Source organism: Paroedura picta, chromosome 1 (genome assembly GCF_049243985.1).
Source record: "Paroedura picta isolate Pp20150507F chromosome 1, Ppicta_v3.0, whole genome shotgun sequence".
NCBI classification, from domain to species: domain Eukaryota; kingdom Metazoa; phylum Chordata; class Lepidosauria; order Squamata; family Gekkonidae; genus Paroedura; species Paroedura picta.
Window position 1 is genome coordinate 26944396 of NC_135369.1, and position 19136 is coordinate 26963531.

Below are 19136 nucleotides of genomic sequence, written 5' to 3' on the forward strand. Positions count from 1 at the left end.
CAAAGCAAGCCTAGCCAGGATGCAGGGTTTTTCTCAATGAATACATTTGAATACCTTTGTATTCTCTCAGTCCCCATGTCTACATGCCTGGCGGTCTGCCCCGTGGTGACCTAGTCTGCTACGGATTATCCGTGACTCTTTGATATGTTAGTAATAACAGAATCTCCTGTAAACATATAAATGTCCTCCTTGGGAAAAGTGGATTTTAAAATTTTTATTGTGGGTGGAACTCAAGTTTTTTTTTTTTTTTAAAAAAGAAGAGACTGATGGGACATAAACTGTGAAAGGCAAGAGTAGTCAAACTGCAGCCCTCCAGATGTCCATGGACTACAATTCCCATGAGCCCCTGCCAGAGAATGCTGGGCTACCTTACAGGGTTGTTGTGTGATGATAAAACAGAATGGGGCAATAATGTTGTGAGCTGCCTTGATTCTCACTATGAAGATAAAGGTATCCCCTGTGCAAGCACCGGATAAGCAGGGTATAAGTATGCCTATCTAAATAAGTGTTGCTACTAGGGGAAATGGAAGCAACATCAAAGACACGTCTAGCAGGATTTGCTTACAGGGATTAAGGACAGAACCTTAAAACCAGCTTGGTGGAGTGGTTAAGAGTGGTAGCTTTTACTCTGGCGAGCTGAGTTTGATTCCCCCCTCCCCCACATGCAGCCAAACTGGATGACCTTGAGCTCATCACAGTCCTGATAATCCTGTTCTCACAGAGCAGTCCTTTCAGCCTCACCTCCCTCACAGGGTGTCTGTTGTGGGGAAAGGAAGGGAAGGTGATTGTAAACCACTTAGAGACTGGGCATAAATACCAACTCTTCTTCAAAACACAAGCCCTCACTTGAGCCTCTTCTCTCTCCTGAGACAGGTGTACACCCAGACTCACACAGGATGCCATGTTAACGTCTGAAACTATGGGACAGGGGACAAGCATACCTTCCACACAGGTGGAGAGTGTGTGTGTTTTTCTGCTAGAAGTTAAAGGCCATTATCTCCCCCACCTAACATTGTTTGTATCCTATACAGTACGAAGATCTGGATGGCGACTTGATGTCTTAAACTACCTGCAAAGCAATCCTAAACAGAGTTACATCCTTCTAAGCCCATTGAGTTCAGTGGAATTAGAAAGGTCTAACTCTGTTTAAGACTGCTCTTCAAGTCTCCCAATATGTGTGTTTCATTCCAGGCCGTCCGGCCGCGATGTCCACCCCCCTCCTTGTTTCCCCCAAACACTCAGAACTACCAAGGGGTACAAAAAGCACATGACGGCAGAGAGCCTCCTCTTTTTTTTTCCTTTTTGCACAAAACAGAACATTTATTCAAGTGTTCTCCAGCACAAGTACATCAGCAAGGAGCCTTCCTTAATTCGAGTGTTCTGGGCATGGAAAGAAAAATGCAAAAGATGGGGACGGAGGCAGAACGGATAGACTTTCTAACATCTGCTGCACCATTGACCTTTTAATTAGTTTATAAAACAGCTATGTCACGAGCAATACTTACACAGAGATACAACAGCCTGCCCACGGGGATGACGGAGAGTTGTCCTCCCCCTTCCCATCCCCTGGCAAAGCAGAACCATACTCTGAAATGTACATTATTTATTTGTCAATAAATATAGAAGCAACCCTAAAAAAAATAAAAAAAAGGGGGGGAAAGAGCATCTGAAAGGACGGGGCATCCCAAAACCATTTGAGAAAAGAACGGGGACGGGAAGCAAGGGGTCGAATGGAGAGGGGGCATGGAACTGGGAAAAGAAAGGAAGGAAAGAAGGAAGGACATCTGGGTTTAGCTGCATGGAATGTCAGGTGGGCGGCAGGCTGGAGAGCAGGGAATAGGCCAAGCTCTTCCCAGGGTCTCGACAGTTTTATTCTTCAGCATGAATACATGATTTCCCACAAACAGTAAAGCGTCTCAGCTACTTCAATGTCTAGCCTAAAACACATGAATTTTTTTCCTTTAAGTTTCAAGTACAAAGTTAAAATGCCTTTTTTTTTTAATAATAATATATAAGAGTAAAATAATAGAGCTCTTTTAAACTCCACTACAAGAAAACAAAAACAGTCATTGTCCAGACAGCAGACTTAAGTTAACAATAGAGATCTGTAATAAACAATTTAGCACCTTGGTTGTCACCTCGTCCCTCTGCGGATGCTGAAGGAATTCAGGCAGATGGGGAAGGGGGGCAGGGGCCGGTTGCTTTGCTTTTCAGTCTAGGGCTGTGCAACCTGACAAGAGGGCTCTTGGCTTAAAAGAGAAGGTGTTTGAAAAAGTCCATCTCTCCCCTCTTCTGTCCTCCCCACCCCCTGAGGGAAGCAGGTGGATTCTGTGGCAGACAGCAAAACAGGCCCAAGACAAATACACCAGGGGATTTTGAAGGACATAAAAACAGACAGAACGCGCTATCGCAAGGAGCCACTTCCAGTTTTGGGGAGGGTGCTGGGAGAGTCTGCGCTAGGAGACCCTACAAAATTGGGCTGTTCGGAACGAGGGCCTGCCCGACAGCCCTAGAGGAAAGCAAGGGAACCAAGCTAAGCCATGACCCGCTGGATAGGGACCTCTGGGGGGTGACGTAGCTAGCTAGCCCCACGGCTGAACCAGAAGTCCCTGGAAAGAAGGCTCTGGGGAGATGAGGGTGTGTTGACGCTAAAGCCACTATTCCCACCCCACCCCCCGTGAATGCCCCTCCAAAGCATACGGATTAGAAGGCTGGAGCCCCACTGCTCTTGGGGAGTGCGTCTGAATTTTCCCTCTGCTTCAGCCAGCCCCTTGGCTCAGATTGCCCTGGGTATAAAGCACCGCCCCACCCCCAAGGCCAGGTCATTACTGGGGATGGTCTTGCGTCTCCCATTTAGCACCAGTGAGACTAGGAGGGACGTCCCGCTCTCTCTTCCCCCTGTGGCAAGCGGGCTGGCAGGGAATCCCACACAGCACCAGGGAGACCAAGCCCCTCCAAAGGCTCCTGCACCCACAGGCATCCTCCAAGGCGGCCAGAGGGAGGCGGGCCTGGAGGCACGGGGGGGGGGCAGGCCTCTCTCGCTAGGCAGCCCCATCCAGAAGACTCTCCCACTCTCCTTTGCCCACCTGGCCCTGAGTTGAGACCCCAGCCCCTTTCACAGTTAAGAGGAGAGGTAAGAGGAGACTCCCGTCCAACCATCCCAGCCAACTCCCTGAAATGTTAGCACCAAGACCGGCAGCTACCCCACAGAGACCTCCTCTACTGGCTGCGACCGCTCCGCACCCACCGGGTGAGTTGTGCTGCGGGGGAAGCGTTGGCGGGGAGGGCAGGGGGGAGGGGAGAAGGCCGTCCGTCCTCACCCGACGCCACTAGCCGATCCCCTAGCTTTGCCTCAGCACCTGCCCCGCTGCCTCTGAGAGCACCACTGGACGCAGGGAAGACGGGAGCGGAGGGGAGATGCTGTCCCCTTTGGAGGCAAGAGGCAGGGGGAGCTGCTGAGGCAGGCAGCTGGACTCTAAGGGTCCCCTACCCCCTCTCCCCATTAGCACCAAGGGCTTGGGACCCTGTTGGGAGCTGCCCCTACAGGCAGAAAGGGAGAAGCATCCCCAATTTCAGAGTGATCAGAGCCCGAGGGGCATTCCTGACACCCCAAAGAAATCACAGGTGAGAGGGTCGCTTCCCCTGTTGCCCGAAGGAGTAAAGTGCACACAATTGCCTAGGCATAAACCAGGAAAACACAGTCTCCTCAGATGGGCCTCGCACAGGGAAACCAAGAAGGACCTAGGAGAGCTAGGCCCACATCGGAGCGCTCCCTCCCCTCCCCATTCCTTGCCCTTTCCATCCCCTGTGGTGAGAGGGCAGCACAGCCGGGGCCTGATCAAGCAAAACAGGAAGTATGGAATTCACATCAGCCACAGACAGGGGGAAGGAGGGGGGAGAGGGAGGCAGCAGGTGCTGACCTCCCAACACCACGTGAAATAACGGAGGAACGGGATAGGGGTGCTACTGCAGGGTAGGCGGGCGGGGCCTCTTCTCCCTACTGACCTCCCCACCCTCAAAAGTGGGGAGGTTTGCAATCCAAGGGGCGAAAATGGAGAAAAGGGGCCGAATCCAAGACCTTATGAACGACACTGCAGCTTATGAGTTCAGAGATGACCAGAACTGGCGCGGGGCCTCAGAGTGGCCCGCCTCCCTGTTTGCACACTGGGCAGGTGCCAGAGGGGGCAGCCCAGAGAGGACCTGCAGGAGGGCACCTGTCACAGGAAAGCACCAGCATCTTAGGGCTGCTGTTTGGAATTCCGCAGGGGGAGCCGACTGGGCCCTTTGCGCAGGGCCTCTTGCCCCTGGCCTGAGGGAGGGTCGCTTTCCCGGAGACGAAAAGCATTATTGCATGACACCCTGGGGCGGAGAGTGGTGCCTAGCTCTGCTGCCCACCCGCCCTCCCTCCCTCCCTGGGAAGAGGGGCATGATCGCTTCGAAAAGCCCCCCTTCCTCCTGCGGGCTGGCACATAAAAGCACCACAGAAGCTGCCATCAGCCCCACCCCCAGCTGTTGTAGAAGCACCATTATGAAAGTCAGTTGTACAGTAGTAACAGTACCTTTTATATATAGACATCTCTCTCTCTCACATAACTCTCACATATATATAAACTGTAAACAAGAGGTAAGAGCGGCGGTAGGGGCTGGGCTAATCAAGGTCTCCTGTGTCGTAGGCACCCGAATACTGTAGAAAAGTGTGTGGCTGGGAGGGGGGGCCAAGAAGGGGCTGGCGGGGCTCGAGGCTTCCCTGCTTGCGCTCACCCCGGGAGCGATGCTGGTAGATGCAAGGAGGCCCCGGCCCGCCCTGCTTTGTGCTCCTAAACCGAGCAGAGGTGATGTCGCCCCCAGGCCCGCTCAGCTTTGGGCTTGGCTGGCGTCTTCTCTGTTTCAACAGTGTCGGGGACAAAACCCGCACTGCTGGGGCTAAGCCGAGGAGAGGCAGAAACCAGACTAACAGACGAGCCCATCCAGAAAGAGCAGGAAAATTAAAGGGTTACCAACAGAAAGTGGGGCCGGTCGGTTTGATTTAGGGTGGTTCAAATCGGGGAGAGGATGGGCGGAGACTCGGGCGGCAGGAGCCGGCACACGCGTGGGGGCCGTCCTCTCCCTCCCTCTCAACCCACCAGCCACCTCCTCCGTTCTGGTGCCACTTCTCTTCTGTTCCTGGGGATGGTTGTGTTTGAGACTCCTCCCTCCGCTTTGCCAGTTCCGTGGGTGCGTCTCTTTAAACGCAGGCAAAGTACTCCTTCAACGGGGCGAAGAGGTGGCGGATCACCGGCACGCTCCAGGAGCGACCCAGCAGTCTCTGCCGAGCCAGGCGGCTCATGTTGGACACATCTGTGTAGTGGACTGGGAAGCCAAAGACCCTGTGGAGACAACAAAAGGGCAAGGAGGGCCCGATTACTATCAGAGACCCAGCAACCAGACTTTGATGATCTTTGGTGAGAAACCACGGGAAACCCGGGCAGATGGGAGTCAAACAGTCTTGGAGGCTAGCCTGGGGCCCTGCAAGATGAATCCCTGCTAAGGAAAATCAGCCAGGATGGTGGGTTGGCCTGGAGGGCAGGCCCAAGAATCTGACAGCTTTCAGAAAACTGGTTAGGAGAGCATGCTGGATCTTGGGGAGTTCTTGGTGATGCAGAGTGGGGAGGCAAGAAACAGTTCTAGGACTTGGGAGAAAAGCACAGAAGCTACAGAAACTGGCAAAGACGGACATTTCACTTGACGGTGGGCCTGGAATGAAGAAAACCACATCTGTCCCAACCAATTAAGGGAAGGGAAGGCATGAACAACAGATTATTAAAGAAAAACAACCCTGCCTGCTTAGCTTTCCCACCAAGCTGCTGCTACTCTGGATCACAGAAGGTCCTGTATTCCCAGCAGTACAATTCCCACCTTTCCATCTCAGTGCACCACAGGATATCTTCCTTCTCGTTCATGAAGACGGGGAAGTGCTGATCCTTGCCTTGCTTGATGGAATTGGACCGAGTGGTGATGGTTCGGACTTTGCTGAACTGCACGGGGGAGACGGCCAGAAAGAAAGTGATGGCAGGAAGTGTCCACCCTGCCTCAGACGGCTCTCCTATCCCACCACCCAACTAGCCCGAGTGTTTCCCCCTCCCACCACCTCTTTCCCCCTCCTACTTCCTCAGTGGGGTCCCTGTCAACTGTGCCTTCCACAAATCACTGCCCCGGGCATTCCTAGCAGCAGTCCATAGAATGAGAATCACACAGAGCTGGAAGAGACCACAAAGGGCCATCCAGTCCAGCACCCCACTGCCTCGGGGACTGAAGAAATACACACTCCTCATCCAATCTCCTCCTAAAAATTTATAACCAAGGAGACTCCACCACCCTCCAGAGGCAGCATAATCCACCCATGAACAGCCCTCACTGCCAGAAGATGCTTTCTAATTTTTAAGTGGAACCTCCTTTCTGGCCATTTGAACCCACTGCTCCTAGTCCTTGTCTCTAAAGTGCAGTAAGTAAGCTGTCCCCCTGTCCAACATGCCTACCCTTGAGGTAGTTAAACACAGCTATATCATATCACCCCTGCCCTCCTCTGAGCTTGTAGCGTCTGGAGGCACGCCCCTTCTGGTTCTGCCCCCTTCAGCCCTTTTGCCTGTCTGTCACTTTCTCATCAGACCAAAGATGGATGTTCAACAGGTTGCAACCAAGATGCTTTTTATTCAGTTTGTCGAACAATATACTCCTTCACGCTCCAGCGATCCCTCCTCCATTCCTCCTTCTCCTACTTTCACCACACCACCCCCCTTGCTCCCCTGATTCCTTTTATTCCCCCTGGTGACTCCGCCCTCTAGCACTTAAACAGCTGTGCCTTATTCCAGCCCCCAGCTGCTCTTTCCTTGGGCGTTGCCTGCTTCCCTTCCAGTTTTCTCTGGTAAGCATGTTACTTTCTCTTTCGCCTTGCCTTTTCCCTTCCTCCTCCCTTTCTGCCGATTTTCCAGAGCCCTCCTGTGTGATCGTTTCTATCCAAATCTCCTCCCGGCTCCCCCACTCCCCTGTCTTTTTTCCCTTCCCACAAGCTAGTCCGGAGCAAATGAGGAGTGACGGCTGCAGCAGTGTTTCTCATGCAGTCTTGACGCGAACAGGTCTGGTAAGTGTTTTGAGTCTGTCTTTTCCCCCCACCCTTCCTGGCACCTGAGGGGTCCCTACCTCCGCAGCTGCCTTGCCCACACCCGGACAGAGCTACACACACCCAACTCTCTCAACCTTTCCTCATAAGACACAGATTCCAGAAGTTGGCCACTCGGGCTCTGTTTGTGCCCCCCCCCCAATCACAGCAGTTCACAGAGAACTCCAGGCAGTTTCCTTTGCCCCCTCCCTGTCCCAACGGCTCCATGAGACACCCAAGCTCACCTTCGCTGTCCTGCCATGTTCCAGACACTCCTGCAGTTCCAACTTATCATTCACAGTTGAAGCCAGTGGCCTGAAACAAAAACCCAGAATTCAACTGATCTCGCTTTCCTTGAGAAAGCCTCCCTTCTGGCCAAGTTCCTGCTTTGCAGACAAAATACATGAAGGGACCCATCGTTTCCATAAAAGCCTATGATTATTCAACTTTCTCTGTGAAATACATGGGTGGCATTCCATGGATTTGTCCCTTTCCTGGGCTATATGGGAACTTTGGTGAGCAACACGGACTGACCAGCTGGTGGGGGGAGGGGGGGGCGTTTGGGCCTGGCCACCAACCTGTTCATGCCGGGCAGGTTTCCCCAGAAGTACCGGGCCCTGTGAGCTGCAGAGACCTCTTTGGCATCGATCATCACTGGGTTGGACTGTAGCCCAGAGAAGAAGGAAAGGAGAAAGACAAGTCACATGGCACAGTAGTGCAAAATGTATGACAGAACTATTTAAAATATTTACTTAAAACCTAGTCCTTAAATTAGGCAAAAGGCACGAGTATCATACTTTCCATTTAGAAACATAAAGGTGTGTAAAATTCGCATGGGCTGCTACAAGTGGCCTGGGATGCCCTGTAATAACGCAAGTGCCCTCTAGTGGCAAGAGGGACTCATTGTACTGGGGGGGGGAAGAAAAAAAACAGGTTCTGCCTCTTGGGCATCTCAGGCAGCATCTCTCTTGTTCCCGTCATCAGCTGCTTGGTTCCAGACCCAGCCTTCTAGCCCTGTGGTCCCTTGTTTCTAGGGTGGATGGGTCCTTTGCAGCGGCATGCAAGGTTTGGGCCTTCTGCCCTGAGGCATTTCCAAGGGTTAAGCCCCACCCACTCACCTCTAGGAAACGAGAGATGTCTCTTTTGTCACTGACGCCCATGGCCACCACGTTCTCGAAGAGCCAAAAGAAGGGCCGGTCATCTCCCTCCTTGGGCCGGGCCTCATGCAGAAGACGGTAGAACTCGAAGAAGAGCCGCCCTGTCCCCTCTGGGTTAAGAAAGCAAAGACAGGGAGAGGTAGGGGATCTTACACTGTGAATGGTGAATCCTCAAACGGAGCTCTTGCATCAGGTCTATGGTTGAGGCTGGGCGGCAAGGCAGATCAGGAGTGGCAGTAGTGATTTCCCTCTGCGCTCCCTGCTCACCCTTCCCCTCCAGAACGCATCATGGGGATTGTTAGAACTGGGATGAATATTTTGCCACAGCATCTTATCATCATGGGGCTTTGAATTGTATAGTATTTTATATCTGTTTTAAGGGGTTTTATTGGGATTTTATACAGACACTGTAACCCGCCTTGAGCCTTCAGGGAGAGGTGGGCAATAAATTTAAATATTACATAAACAAACTTTTTGTTTACAGAACACGGACATGTTGGCCAAGACTTCCATAGAAGGTGGTTTTGGAAGTTCCTAAAGAAAACTGACCAGTTTTCTTGCACTTGGAACAAACAAACCAGCAGAAAACCATCTTTATTCACTTGGACACATGTGTGAAGAGGCATTATACGCTGGACTCTTAGACTCTGTGAATTTAGTTGATGATTTAGGCCAGGGGTAGTCAACCTGTGGTCCTCCAGATGTTCATGGACTACAAATACCATGAGCCCCTGCCAGCATGTGGGAATCATCGGAATTGTAGTCCACGAACATCTGGAGGACCACAGGTTGACTACCCCTGATTTAGGCAACTACAGAAAGGCTCAGAACTCGGTTCTGTTTCTCCACCACCATTTCAAACACGAAATGGCTCCTCCATCAGCCTCCTGTACCCACACTTGGAGTAACCAAAGGGCAAATTTACTGGCAAGGGGCAGATTCTTCCTTCAACCGGTTCATAATCTAGATCAGGGGTAGTCAAACTGTGACCCTCCAGATGTCCATGGACTACAATTGCCATGAGCCCCTGCCAGCGTTTGCTGGCAGGGGCTCATGGCAATTGTAGTCCATGGACATCTGGAGGGCCGCAGTTTGACCAGCCCTGATCTAGATGAATTACAAGTTCTGAGTCGGGCTCTTGCTGAGGCGAAGATCAGAAGGTGGCACCTACCATAAAGGCCCTTCCTGGCAGGATTGACGATGGAGAGATCATTGCAGGGGCTCCCTCCAATCACCAGGTCAAAGGGGCCCCATTCCTGTATCTGAAATGCAGAGAGGCAAAAGTCAGGTGCAGGGAAAAGAAGCGTCTTGAGGTGCTGGGCCAGTCCCAGCGACACAGAGGGAAGGGGAGCCTCCCCCACAGTGCTCCACGTACGTGTTTCTGGGTGACATTGCGGACGTCCCCAACATACATGATCTTGCCCTGGTGTCGGACCATCCCAACCGTGATGGAGTCTTCACACACCTCAGAAGCGATGTACCGGTCCACCTGGATGCCCAAGTCCTTCAGCACCAGTAGGCCTGACGGCAAGCCGGAGAGGGAGAGAAACAGTTTCATTGTCTGGAGAGCCAGGCAAATAAAATTTATGTATTTATTTATTATATTTATATACCGCCCTCCCCCGAAGGCTCAGGGCGGTTTTCAGGGAACAGGAAAAGATACAGATAACGTAGAGCCTCCTGTGGTGCAGAATGGTAAGGCAGCTGCCTGAAAGTTTTGCCCATGAGGCTGGGAGTTCAATCCCAGCAGCCGGCTCAAGGTTGACTCAGCCTTCCATCCTTCCGAGGTTGGTAAAATGAGTACCCAGCTTGCTGGGGGGTAAACGGTAATGACTGGGGAAGGCACTGGCAAACCACCCTGTATTGAGTCTGCCATGAAAACGCTAGAGGGCGTCACCCCAAGGGTCAGACATGACTCGGTGCTTGCACAGGGGATACCTTTACCTTTACCTTTAACGCATGGTAACAGGTGATATAACATGATCCCAACAATAACATTAGAAAATGTTGGAATTGCAAGAGCCTCAGCTATCCCTTCCACTCCATGGCAGGCAGAGTCAGCTACTGTTCTTCTAATGGACAACCGAGCCCTTGTGATTATAAGCCTATCCTGATAGGCCAGTAAGCACATTGGAAACGACAGCGCTATACTGTTACATTGTTATACGGTTACAACCATTAGTTATTATTGTAAAATTATTCACTTGTTTATAGATTGTTCTATATATTGTTGTTTGTTCTTATGTAAACCGCCCTGAGCCCCCGGGGAGGGCGGTATATAAATATAATAAATAAACTAAATAAATAAAATAAAAAAAGACAAGTCAGTGAGAGGCAGGGAAACGTACGACTTGAAACTCAGGCTCCTCTGAACTTTTAATAAAGGGGGCGGGGGGGGGGCTTGGAAGATACTACACAAAGCTGGACACATTTTCCTGCACGTTTTGCTCACCTGTGGCGATGCCGTCGAAGAGCGAGAGCACCCGGATGGGCTTCCTCTTTTCAGCAGGAACTGGAGGGTAAACCTTTGGTGGGTCCTGGCAAGGCACAGAGCAACAGGAGGCAGGCAGAGTTAAGACAGGGCCCGAACAAACAGACAGGAGGGAGCAAGCAGGGGACTGCCGAGGCTTTCACATAAGCAACAAGGCCCTGTGCGCAACGCCACTGAAAGACAAGTAAAAACAGGTGGCTTCCAAGAAGCCAACAAAGCCAGGCTTGTGTCACCAGCTGCCAGGGAGGCTGGAGGGCACGGATTCCGTCTGCTCGCAGGTGGCAGGAAACCCCACACTCCATTTTGGCCTCTCCCCTTGTCCCCTATGCTGCACTTACAAACTCTTGGTCATGGTTGTTGGCGAAAAACATCTGGAGGCGCGATGGCCAGTCTTCCCGCCGCCGGAGCAGGCCGTAGACACCCTTGTGGCCGCACATGTAGCAGTTCCAGGGATCCTCCTTGATTGCTGCCTGAGCTGCACCAGGGCCCACCAGCAGGTCCACACACTCTACACAAAAGCACCTGTGGACACAATCACACACTGAGGGCTGGGCCTGGAGACTGCTGTGGGACTGGCTTTGGGAGGGCTGTACCACTTGGCCAGTCTGGAAAATAAGTGCCGTTCCGGCTATATTGTTAAGACCATTGAAACTGTGTTGCTTTAAAACCACTGTTGAATTATTGTTGATGTTACTTTTGACTGTTATATGTAAACTGCCCTGAGCCATATGGGAAGGCGGCATAAAAATCTAATGAATGAATGAATGAATGAATGAATGAAATATGACTGGCGTGTCAGGATGAAGCCCATTTCCAACACGAGCTTCTGATTAGCGAAGAGCCCCATGTTCACTTTTGTCCTAGCCGTTCCCCAAATGACTAACAGGGCCTTCTTTTGCCTTATTCAACTCTGAACTGCCTTTTTGTACCCATTACCTTCTGAAGAGCATCTTGCCTACATAACTAAACTCCCCGCAAACCATGAGCCTACTCCTCCTGAAGTGACTGGTACATTCATTTTAAGCCAGGCTTACTCAGCCAGGGTTTTGTGAAACCCTGGGATTTCTAGGTGGCCCTGGAAGGGTTTCCCAAATGGGAGGGAGTTAACTAATTTTTCTACATATATTTTAACTTTTAAAACATTTATCGGGGGATTTGACCATATATGGACATGTTGACGACCACCCCCCTCCCAAAATGGCCAATTATGGCCCTGGAGGGGTTGGGGAGGGGAAAGGCCCCACATGGGCATGTACGCAGCTCTGCTTCCCAACCATATTCTGCACAATCGTGCCACTTGGGGAGTTATCGAAGCCTGAAGAATGTTTCAAGGGTTTCTCAATGGTAAAGAAGTTGACAAAGGCTGCTTTAAGTCAAGGGCTTCCTACATGGGAGTAACAAGACGAAGGGCTTTCTCTTGGCTCCCCCGCGCTCTGGCCTACCTGCAGCAATTGTTGTTTCCACACATGAGGACTTCACGGCCTCCGCAGCAGATGGTGCAGTAGGACTGGTAGCCATCATCATCGTACTGGTAGGCGCACTCCAGAAAGCAGTTCTGGGGGGACAAGGATGTGAAGGGCCCTTCTGGCAAACCCATCCAGGGCAAGAGGTTAGTTACCCCACCTGCCACTCACAACCCACCACGGTTCCCATTTCACACTTTACAGGTGGTGATTTGGGAGGGCAGGACTTCCCCAAACAGCATGCCTAAAGCAGAAAGAAAGCCTTGAATCCAATTCTCCCAAACCTATGCACCGTTTCCAAGTTGTGGGACTGAATGCGGTCCGTTTAAAACTCCCCTTCTTGGCCCTTCGCAGTCTCCTCCCTCAGACCCTTGACAGATCACACTGTGATAAAGATTTGTCTTTCACAAGAGGATCTCTCCGTGCCATTTTGTGTGGTAAATATTATATCTGAAAGTGTCTCTCATGTCTGGGACCTTGGCAATACCCATGTAAGGAAGCCCACAGAAAACCAGAACGTCCTCGTCTGAATGGATGTCTGGACAAGCTCTGTGAGCAATCCATCTCTGGGCAAGGGGCTTGCTTCTAAATCTCTGTTCCCCTCTCTGTGCCAAGGGGGCCTGGTTTCTGCAACGTGAGCTTTAAAAGAGCAAGGAAACGTATTTTGAAAACATTTCCCCCGCAATCCTGGTGCATTTTAAATCCTGGAGTACTTTGTCTAAGGAAAACTTATAATAACTCATCATGGAAAAAGCTGCATTGCTGAGACCATCATGGAATGGTTCTACAACTTCCCTTCAAGGAGAGTGAAGATGTTTGAAACACAGAGGGGATTTTGGAAACTGTAAAGGCAGCAAACAGCCTCGTTTGCACCAACCAGCTTTTCCTACTTTTTCTGATACTCTAATCTTCACACATGCACCCCAATTCACTAGGCATTGACTTTGATTGGCCTTCAACCTGTTCCCTACCTTGCAGTTTTGGCACATTCCTCCAATAAAGAGAGGGTGTTCCAGGGTGACGTTGAGGCTTCCGCAGGAAATGCAGATATCTGGGGTGGGGTGTAAAGGGGAGGAAGAGAAGATATGATACTGAAGTGAGGAGAGACAGTTGTTGCCTTCTCTGTTTCTCAGCCAGGAGCCCTCTCCTCCAAAAGGACACCCAGCAGCTACCTGGCATGGACAATTTTGGTTCTCTTGGGATGAGTCAAGTTGCATGGTAGGACAGCACTTACAGCAGTGCAGAGGCAATAAAATGCATACACTCACCTTCAATATTCCTGCATTTCTGTCGGACCTCATAAACAAGACGCTCTAGGAAAATGAAGCCATGTGTTAGATGGGTACAGAGAAAGGTTTCTCCTGCTATTTTAGACAGGATAGGACACATCCTGTGTGCAAAGCAAATTCCCTACCACTAAGCCTTTGTGCTCCTTGCTCTCAACACAGGACCACTGGCCCTTCATGCCTTTAACAGGGCGTGAGCTCCTCCTCCTTAGGCTTCTTGGAGCTCTGGAAGCCTTGGCAACTCTTGCTCCCTCCACAAAAAGGGACCAAAGTGAAACTGGCCCGGCCACGGCCTCATACAGAACAGGGCGACAAAAAGGGAGAGAGGGAAGATGGGCAGGTAGAAAAGGAGTGGGCAGAGCTGGAGAAGTTGGCAGAGGCAAGAAAAGAAGGGGGCATAAGAGAAATATACATAAATACATACATACATACATACATACATACATACATACATATATATATATATATATATATATATATAGAGAGAGAGAGAGGGGTCCTCAGCAGGGGTGGAAGGAGGAGGCGGAAGAGGGGTGGACCTCACCATGGGCTTCTGTACTTTCATGCCCACAACCAAGCTTTGGATGAGAACTACTGAATGAAAAAGATATGACTGGCGTGTCAGGATGAAGCCCATTTCCTTCCTTCTTGTATTTCTCACTGAGCAGAGTGGGGCTTCCTCCTATCAAGCACCTTGGCAATGCCACCGGCCCCCACTAGCCCTTGTAAAGACAGCATCCAGGGCTTAAAACAAACTGCAGATTTGTTACAAAGTGGTTTTTATGACACATAAAGCAATGTAGGTCTCTCAAGTCCCATCAAGCAGCAACAACCTCCTCCATGTCTTCAGCCATTCTTGGGGCTGCATTATCCGTGTACTATCCTTCTGGGACTGCAAACCTTTCCATCTTTCCCCAAGCCCCTGGTAATCATGGACCGTCCTGGGGTCTCCTCTCTCCTCTTTATCTGCCTCAGGGGCTGGAAGGATGCTGCCAGGGATGGTCAAAACGAATCAGGCTGTCAGGCCAGCAGCCACAGCAGGCAAACTCCCACCCCTGCCCTCAATTGCCTGTGCTTGATCAAATGAGTGGTGGTAGAAAAACTGGGGAATAAAGGAGTCAGAGAGAGGGGAGGATTCCCGAACAATTCAGACAAGAGAGGCCTTGGCAGCCTGCACAGATGGGTCATGTTTCTCTATGGGGCAGAGGATGTGCCAGTGGGTTGGGTAATGTGAATGTAAGTACTGGTAGAAATGGGATTTAATTGGCCTCTGCCAATTTAAATATAGATTTATAGGCTGTTAGTGCAGCGAAAAGCTGCTCTCCCTGTAACAGAGGCAGGAAAGAACTGGGGATCACTGGGCTGCCCACACAGGAAACAGGAAGGAGAAAAAAGTCCTGCCTCTCTGAGATGAGGGGTGAGAAACACCTAAGATGTCTTCTGCCTCTGGGGGGAGAATAGTGATGTCACTTCTAGGTAATCCACTTTGCTAGCTCTGATCAAAGGGAGGGTATGCATTCTGTAAATGCTAACAATAATCACTCCAGTGCTATAGGAATCCCTCCCTCAAAAGCTCCTGGGATTCAAGGCTTGTGGGCTTGCCAAGCCTACAGGTGGACCACGGATCTGCCTCGGGGATCAGGCGGCTTTTTGTGTCCACGTGGCAAGTGCTTGCCTGCGCCCCTAGAGCGCCATGCTGTTCTTCTTCCCCCAGAAGAGGCTTGGAAGGCCCATAAGCAAGTCAGGGGAAGGGGACAAGCCAGCCCCCTTGTGAAGCTAATTGCAGAGCCACCACAGCCCATCCTGCCCCGGATATACCTCTGGTGCGCTCGTCTATGATCTCCTTGACCTTAGGCTTCTCTGTGCTTTTCCTTGGTTTTTTGGCTGGCGGAGGAGGGGCATAGGCAGCAGCTTCTGGCTCCACCCACATCTCCGTGTAAACTTCTTTGTAGGGGTTGCGTTCCTCTGCAGCGTGGAAAGAAGAGTGTCAGATGCTGAGCCTTGTGTGCTGACCAATGTCTGGCTTCTGGGCCAGCACACCTGCTCCATGGCATAAGCTAGTGCACTGAGCACAGGGGGCTGGAGGGCCAGCGGCCAGATGGCGAGAAACACCCCCACCCCCAATGCTACCGGAGCTGAGAGCAAGAAACCAGTGGGTCAGAAGCTGGCCCCCTTTATACTGCGGCTCTTGCCTTTGCACACTGTGCAGCATGAGCCTGGCCCCGTTACCTTCAGGTGGCTCCAGACCCTTGGGGCCAGAAGGCTGGAACCCCCCCAAGGCCCATTCGATCATCTGCTTGTTCTGCATCTCCACTACTTTGGATGTATCCGTTTCATCATTCTCTGGACAGGAGGGGAAGATCTTGCCTGCTCTGCTACTGGCCACCTGCAAGGTGAAGAGGGGGATGACAAGGCTTTTATTAAGCTTCATTTCCGTGGCCTCACTGCAGTCAGGAACATTCCCTGAGCACAACACAATGTAGGGACTGCCACAGCCAGAGACAGGGCGCTAAAAGGAGAGGAGAGGAAGGAATCTCTCCACCAGCTAGATGCCTGTTGACTCTGGAATGGTGGCTTATTTCAATTTGGTTGCCTCTCTTTCTGTAACATATCCTTTGGCTCATTTGCACGAGCAATCTCATTCACGCCACAAATGCCTTTCTGCAGTGTGCTTCCTCTGTGCTTGTGTCAGACACATTTCAGGTTGTCTGTGGCTGAGGAAGCTTTTGGAGAGATGCTCCCTTACTGCTCTGTGGAGGAATCATCTGGGGACAGATGATGTTCTCTGGGTGAAGGGCTTCAACCCAACTCCATCATAACAGTCCTATATTTTCCCCAATTCCAGAAAGAAGAAATGGTTTTTTTGTACCCTGCTTTTTACTACCCAAAGGAGTCTCAAAGCAGCTTACAACTGTCTACCCTTCTTCTCCCCACAATAGACACCCTGTGAGGTAGATGGGGCTGAGAGAGAACTGTGACTGGCCCAAGGTCACTCAGCTGGCTGCCTGTGGAGGAGGAGTGGGGAATCAAACTGTAAGAGAAGAAGAGTTGGTTCTTCTATGCCGCTTTTCTCTACTAGAAGGTGTCTCAAAGCGGCTTACATTTGCCTCCCCTTTCCTCTCCCCACAACAGACACCCTGTGAGGTGGGTGAGGCTGAGAGAGCCCTGATATCACTGCTCGGTCGGAACAGCTTTATCAGTGCCGTGGCGAGCCCAAGGTCACCCAGCTGGCTGCATGTGGGGAGCACGGAATCAAACCGTCTCACCAGATTAGAAGTCTGCACCAAGCTGGCCACCCCGCTTGATCTCCACAGCAGACTGGCTCTCACCAAGTTCCATTCATGATCACAGGCTGGTTAGAGCTCAACAAATGAACCACCGTTTACCTGCAGCACCTCGTAAATGGCCTTTCGATACATGGGTTGCTTGTTGTATGTAGCTTGGTGGAATGCACTGGCGAAGGAACTGAGTGGCAGCAGCTTCTCCACACAGACCTGCCAGAAACACAGAGAGGGAAATGTAATGCAAATCTCCCTGACCCCCTCTATCCCCTCCCCCAAATAACCAGGAAAAAGGAATGAAGGCAATCAAACTAAAGCTTTGCACAAATGTAAGCCTAAACCAGGGGTAGTCAAACTGCGGCCCTCCAGATGTCCATGGACTACAATTCCCTTGAACCCCTGCCAGCATTCGTAGTCCATGGACTACGAATTGTAGTCCACGGACATCTGGAGGGCCGCAGTTTGACTACCCCTGGCCTAAACCATCACTTAGGATTCCTGTATGATGAAGACAAAATTTAACTGCTTAGGGCAGTGGTTCTCAACCTAGGGGTTGTGACCCCACTTGGGGTCACTTGGCCCCTTCTTTGGGTTCCCCAGGTTGGTTGCTGCCATGGTGGCGGCGGTGGGGGCAGGCAGCGGTAGGCAGCAGCAGAGCCATTGCAACGGCTGCCTCCATGCTGCCCGACCATTGTGCGCACGTGTGCGCGTACACGGCCACCGCCCCTGCTGCCGTCGCAGTTGGGGTCGTGGCATCAGAGTGCTTGAGAACCACTGGTTTAGGGGGAGATGGAAGAGCTGTTTGTCAACTTCTCCACAGAGGAAGAGATTCAGCTGCTCTCACAAACGTTTCAGAGAAAGATGGCTCTCCTACCTAAGCAACATAAGCTCCCCCCCCCTCCTCCAAGAGAGAGCAGAAAAGCCCCGGGGAGAGGTTTAGTGACTGCAGAAAGGACTGGGTGCCAAATGTCTCTCTAAACCTCATGCATGACACCATGCACAAGATACACTTAAACAGCTGGTTTGTACTCCCAATGGATGCACGGTGTTATCGCGTTCTCTGCCGTGGCCTCAAAATGCATTATGTGCAAAGAGGGAACAAGTTTTGGGAGTCAAATTCTTGTGCTTCTGTTTTCAGGAGTGTTTCATGAGCCAGTCGTGGACTGAACAGCAGGGCCTGCATGCCATAGGGTGCAAGGGAGGAAGGTGGTTTCTTTAGGAAAGGTGGGAGCTAAAGCTTAGCTGCTGCAGCAGAGAACAGTTCACCTGACAACTCTCACGACAATCCACATGCAGCTGAGCCACGTACCACAGAGAACTTCCCGTCGCCAAACCACATGACCCAGCGGGTCCCCTCAGCAGCTCGGCTCCTGCCAGTCATCCACCAGGAAACAATGCGGCCTGGCCACCAGGAGAATCCACGCAATTTCCCCCAGACCAACTCCCCGATCCCAAATCCTCGGCCATCCTGTGGGAAGACAAGAGAGACTGCGGTTGATTGATACGATCGCTGACCAGCAAAGTTTCCAACGCACTAGAAACAGGCAAAATAAAACTCTGATTAACAATTGGGAATGGCACCATCCCTCTTCTGAATATTTCCCAAGCAAACGTTAAATTAGTTCCAACAAGAACCACCATTAAGAATTACATCTCATACCCGAAATTCCAACTGCAAATGTATAAGAACTACATCCTAGTTATTATAAGAACAGATATAAAACACACAGCACAATATAAGTATAAAAACTAGATTAGAACTGTAAGAGCTACATTGTCATCCGCTACCACTCAGGTTGTTTAAAGGGGATTTCCATTTGCAAGTCGCTAGGTAGCAACACTTTAATACTGCATGCAAAGCCTTATTACACCTATCGTCCAGTAAGTATTTCAACAGTAAATCCTCTGCATGATTCCGGAAACTTTCTAGGGGGTTAATGTGTGTGAAGATGTGAGAGACCATGGGGTCACGCACAAAGAGAGCTAGATGCCCATTAACTTAGGAATGGCAAGACAGAGAGAAACTGAGCCATGTGGGTTCTGCCAGGGAAGGGCACCCCTGTCAAACTCATCTCTTTGCCTGTCATTCTTTGTATAAATGTCAAGATTCTCGTCCTGAGTGGAAATGCTTTCACATCAACGAAGCACAATAACAAGAGTGGCAGCCGGACTGCTTTGTGCATCCCTTGTGAGTACATCTGTAGTCGCCTCATCAAACTGGATCAAACCTTTGTCTCCCTGCCCTCTTGCCTGGCCCTCCCTTTCCCTTCACTATTAAGCTTCTTCCTGTCTCACGCTCTTCCTTAAAACCAGCAAAACCTTT

General features: G+C 51.0%; 1 protein-coding gene across 5 annotated transcripts in view; it reads right to left on the reverse strand.

Moving 5' to 3' along the window:
• Positions 1-1450: 1450 nt before the first annotated feature.
• The window catches only part of DNMT3A (DNA methyltransferase 3 alpha), a 112409-nt gene continuing 94723 nt past the window's right edge, over positions 1451-19136 (reverse strand). For all 5 annotated transcript variants that reach the window (XM_077330590.1, XM_077330581.1, XM_077330571.1 and 2 more), the window contains 16 exons: positions 18123-18281; positions 16919-17026; positions 15762-15918; positions 15351-15497; positions 13515-13559; positions 13218-13297; positions 12226-12338; positions 11122-11305; positions 10745-10829; positions 9668-9813; positions 9464-9554; positions 8254-8402; positions 7714-7799; positions 7381-7450; positions 5896-6014; positions 1451-5366 (listed from right to left, as the gene is read on the reverse strand). In XM_077330590.1, coding sequence (XP_077186705.1) covers positions 5225-5366; positions 5896-6014; positions 7381-7450; positions 7714-7799; positions 8254-8402; positions 9464-9554; positions 9668-9813; positions 10745-10829; positions 11122-11305; positions 12226-12338; positions 13218-13297; positions 13515-13559; positions 15351-15497; positions 15762-15918; positions 16919-17026; positions 18123-18281 — 1881 coding nt within the window. In that variant the 3' untranslated portion in view covers positions 1451-5224. The remainder of the gene's footprint in view (positions 5367-5895; positions 6015-7380; positions 7451-7713; positions 7800-8253; positions 8403-9463; positions 9555-9667; positions 9814-10744; positions 10830-11121; positions 11306-12225; positions 12339-13217; positions 13298-13514; positions 13560-15350; positions 15498-15761; positions 15919-16918; positions 17027-18122; positions 18282-19136) is intronic.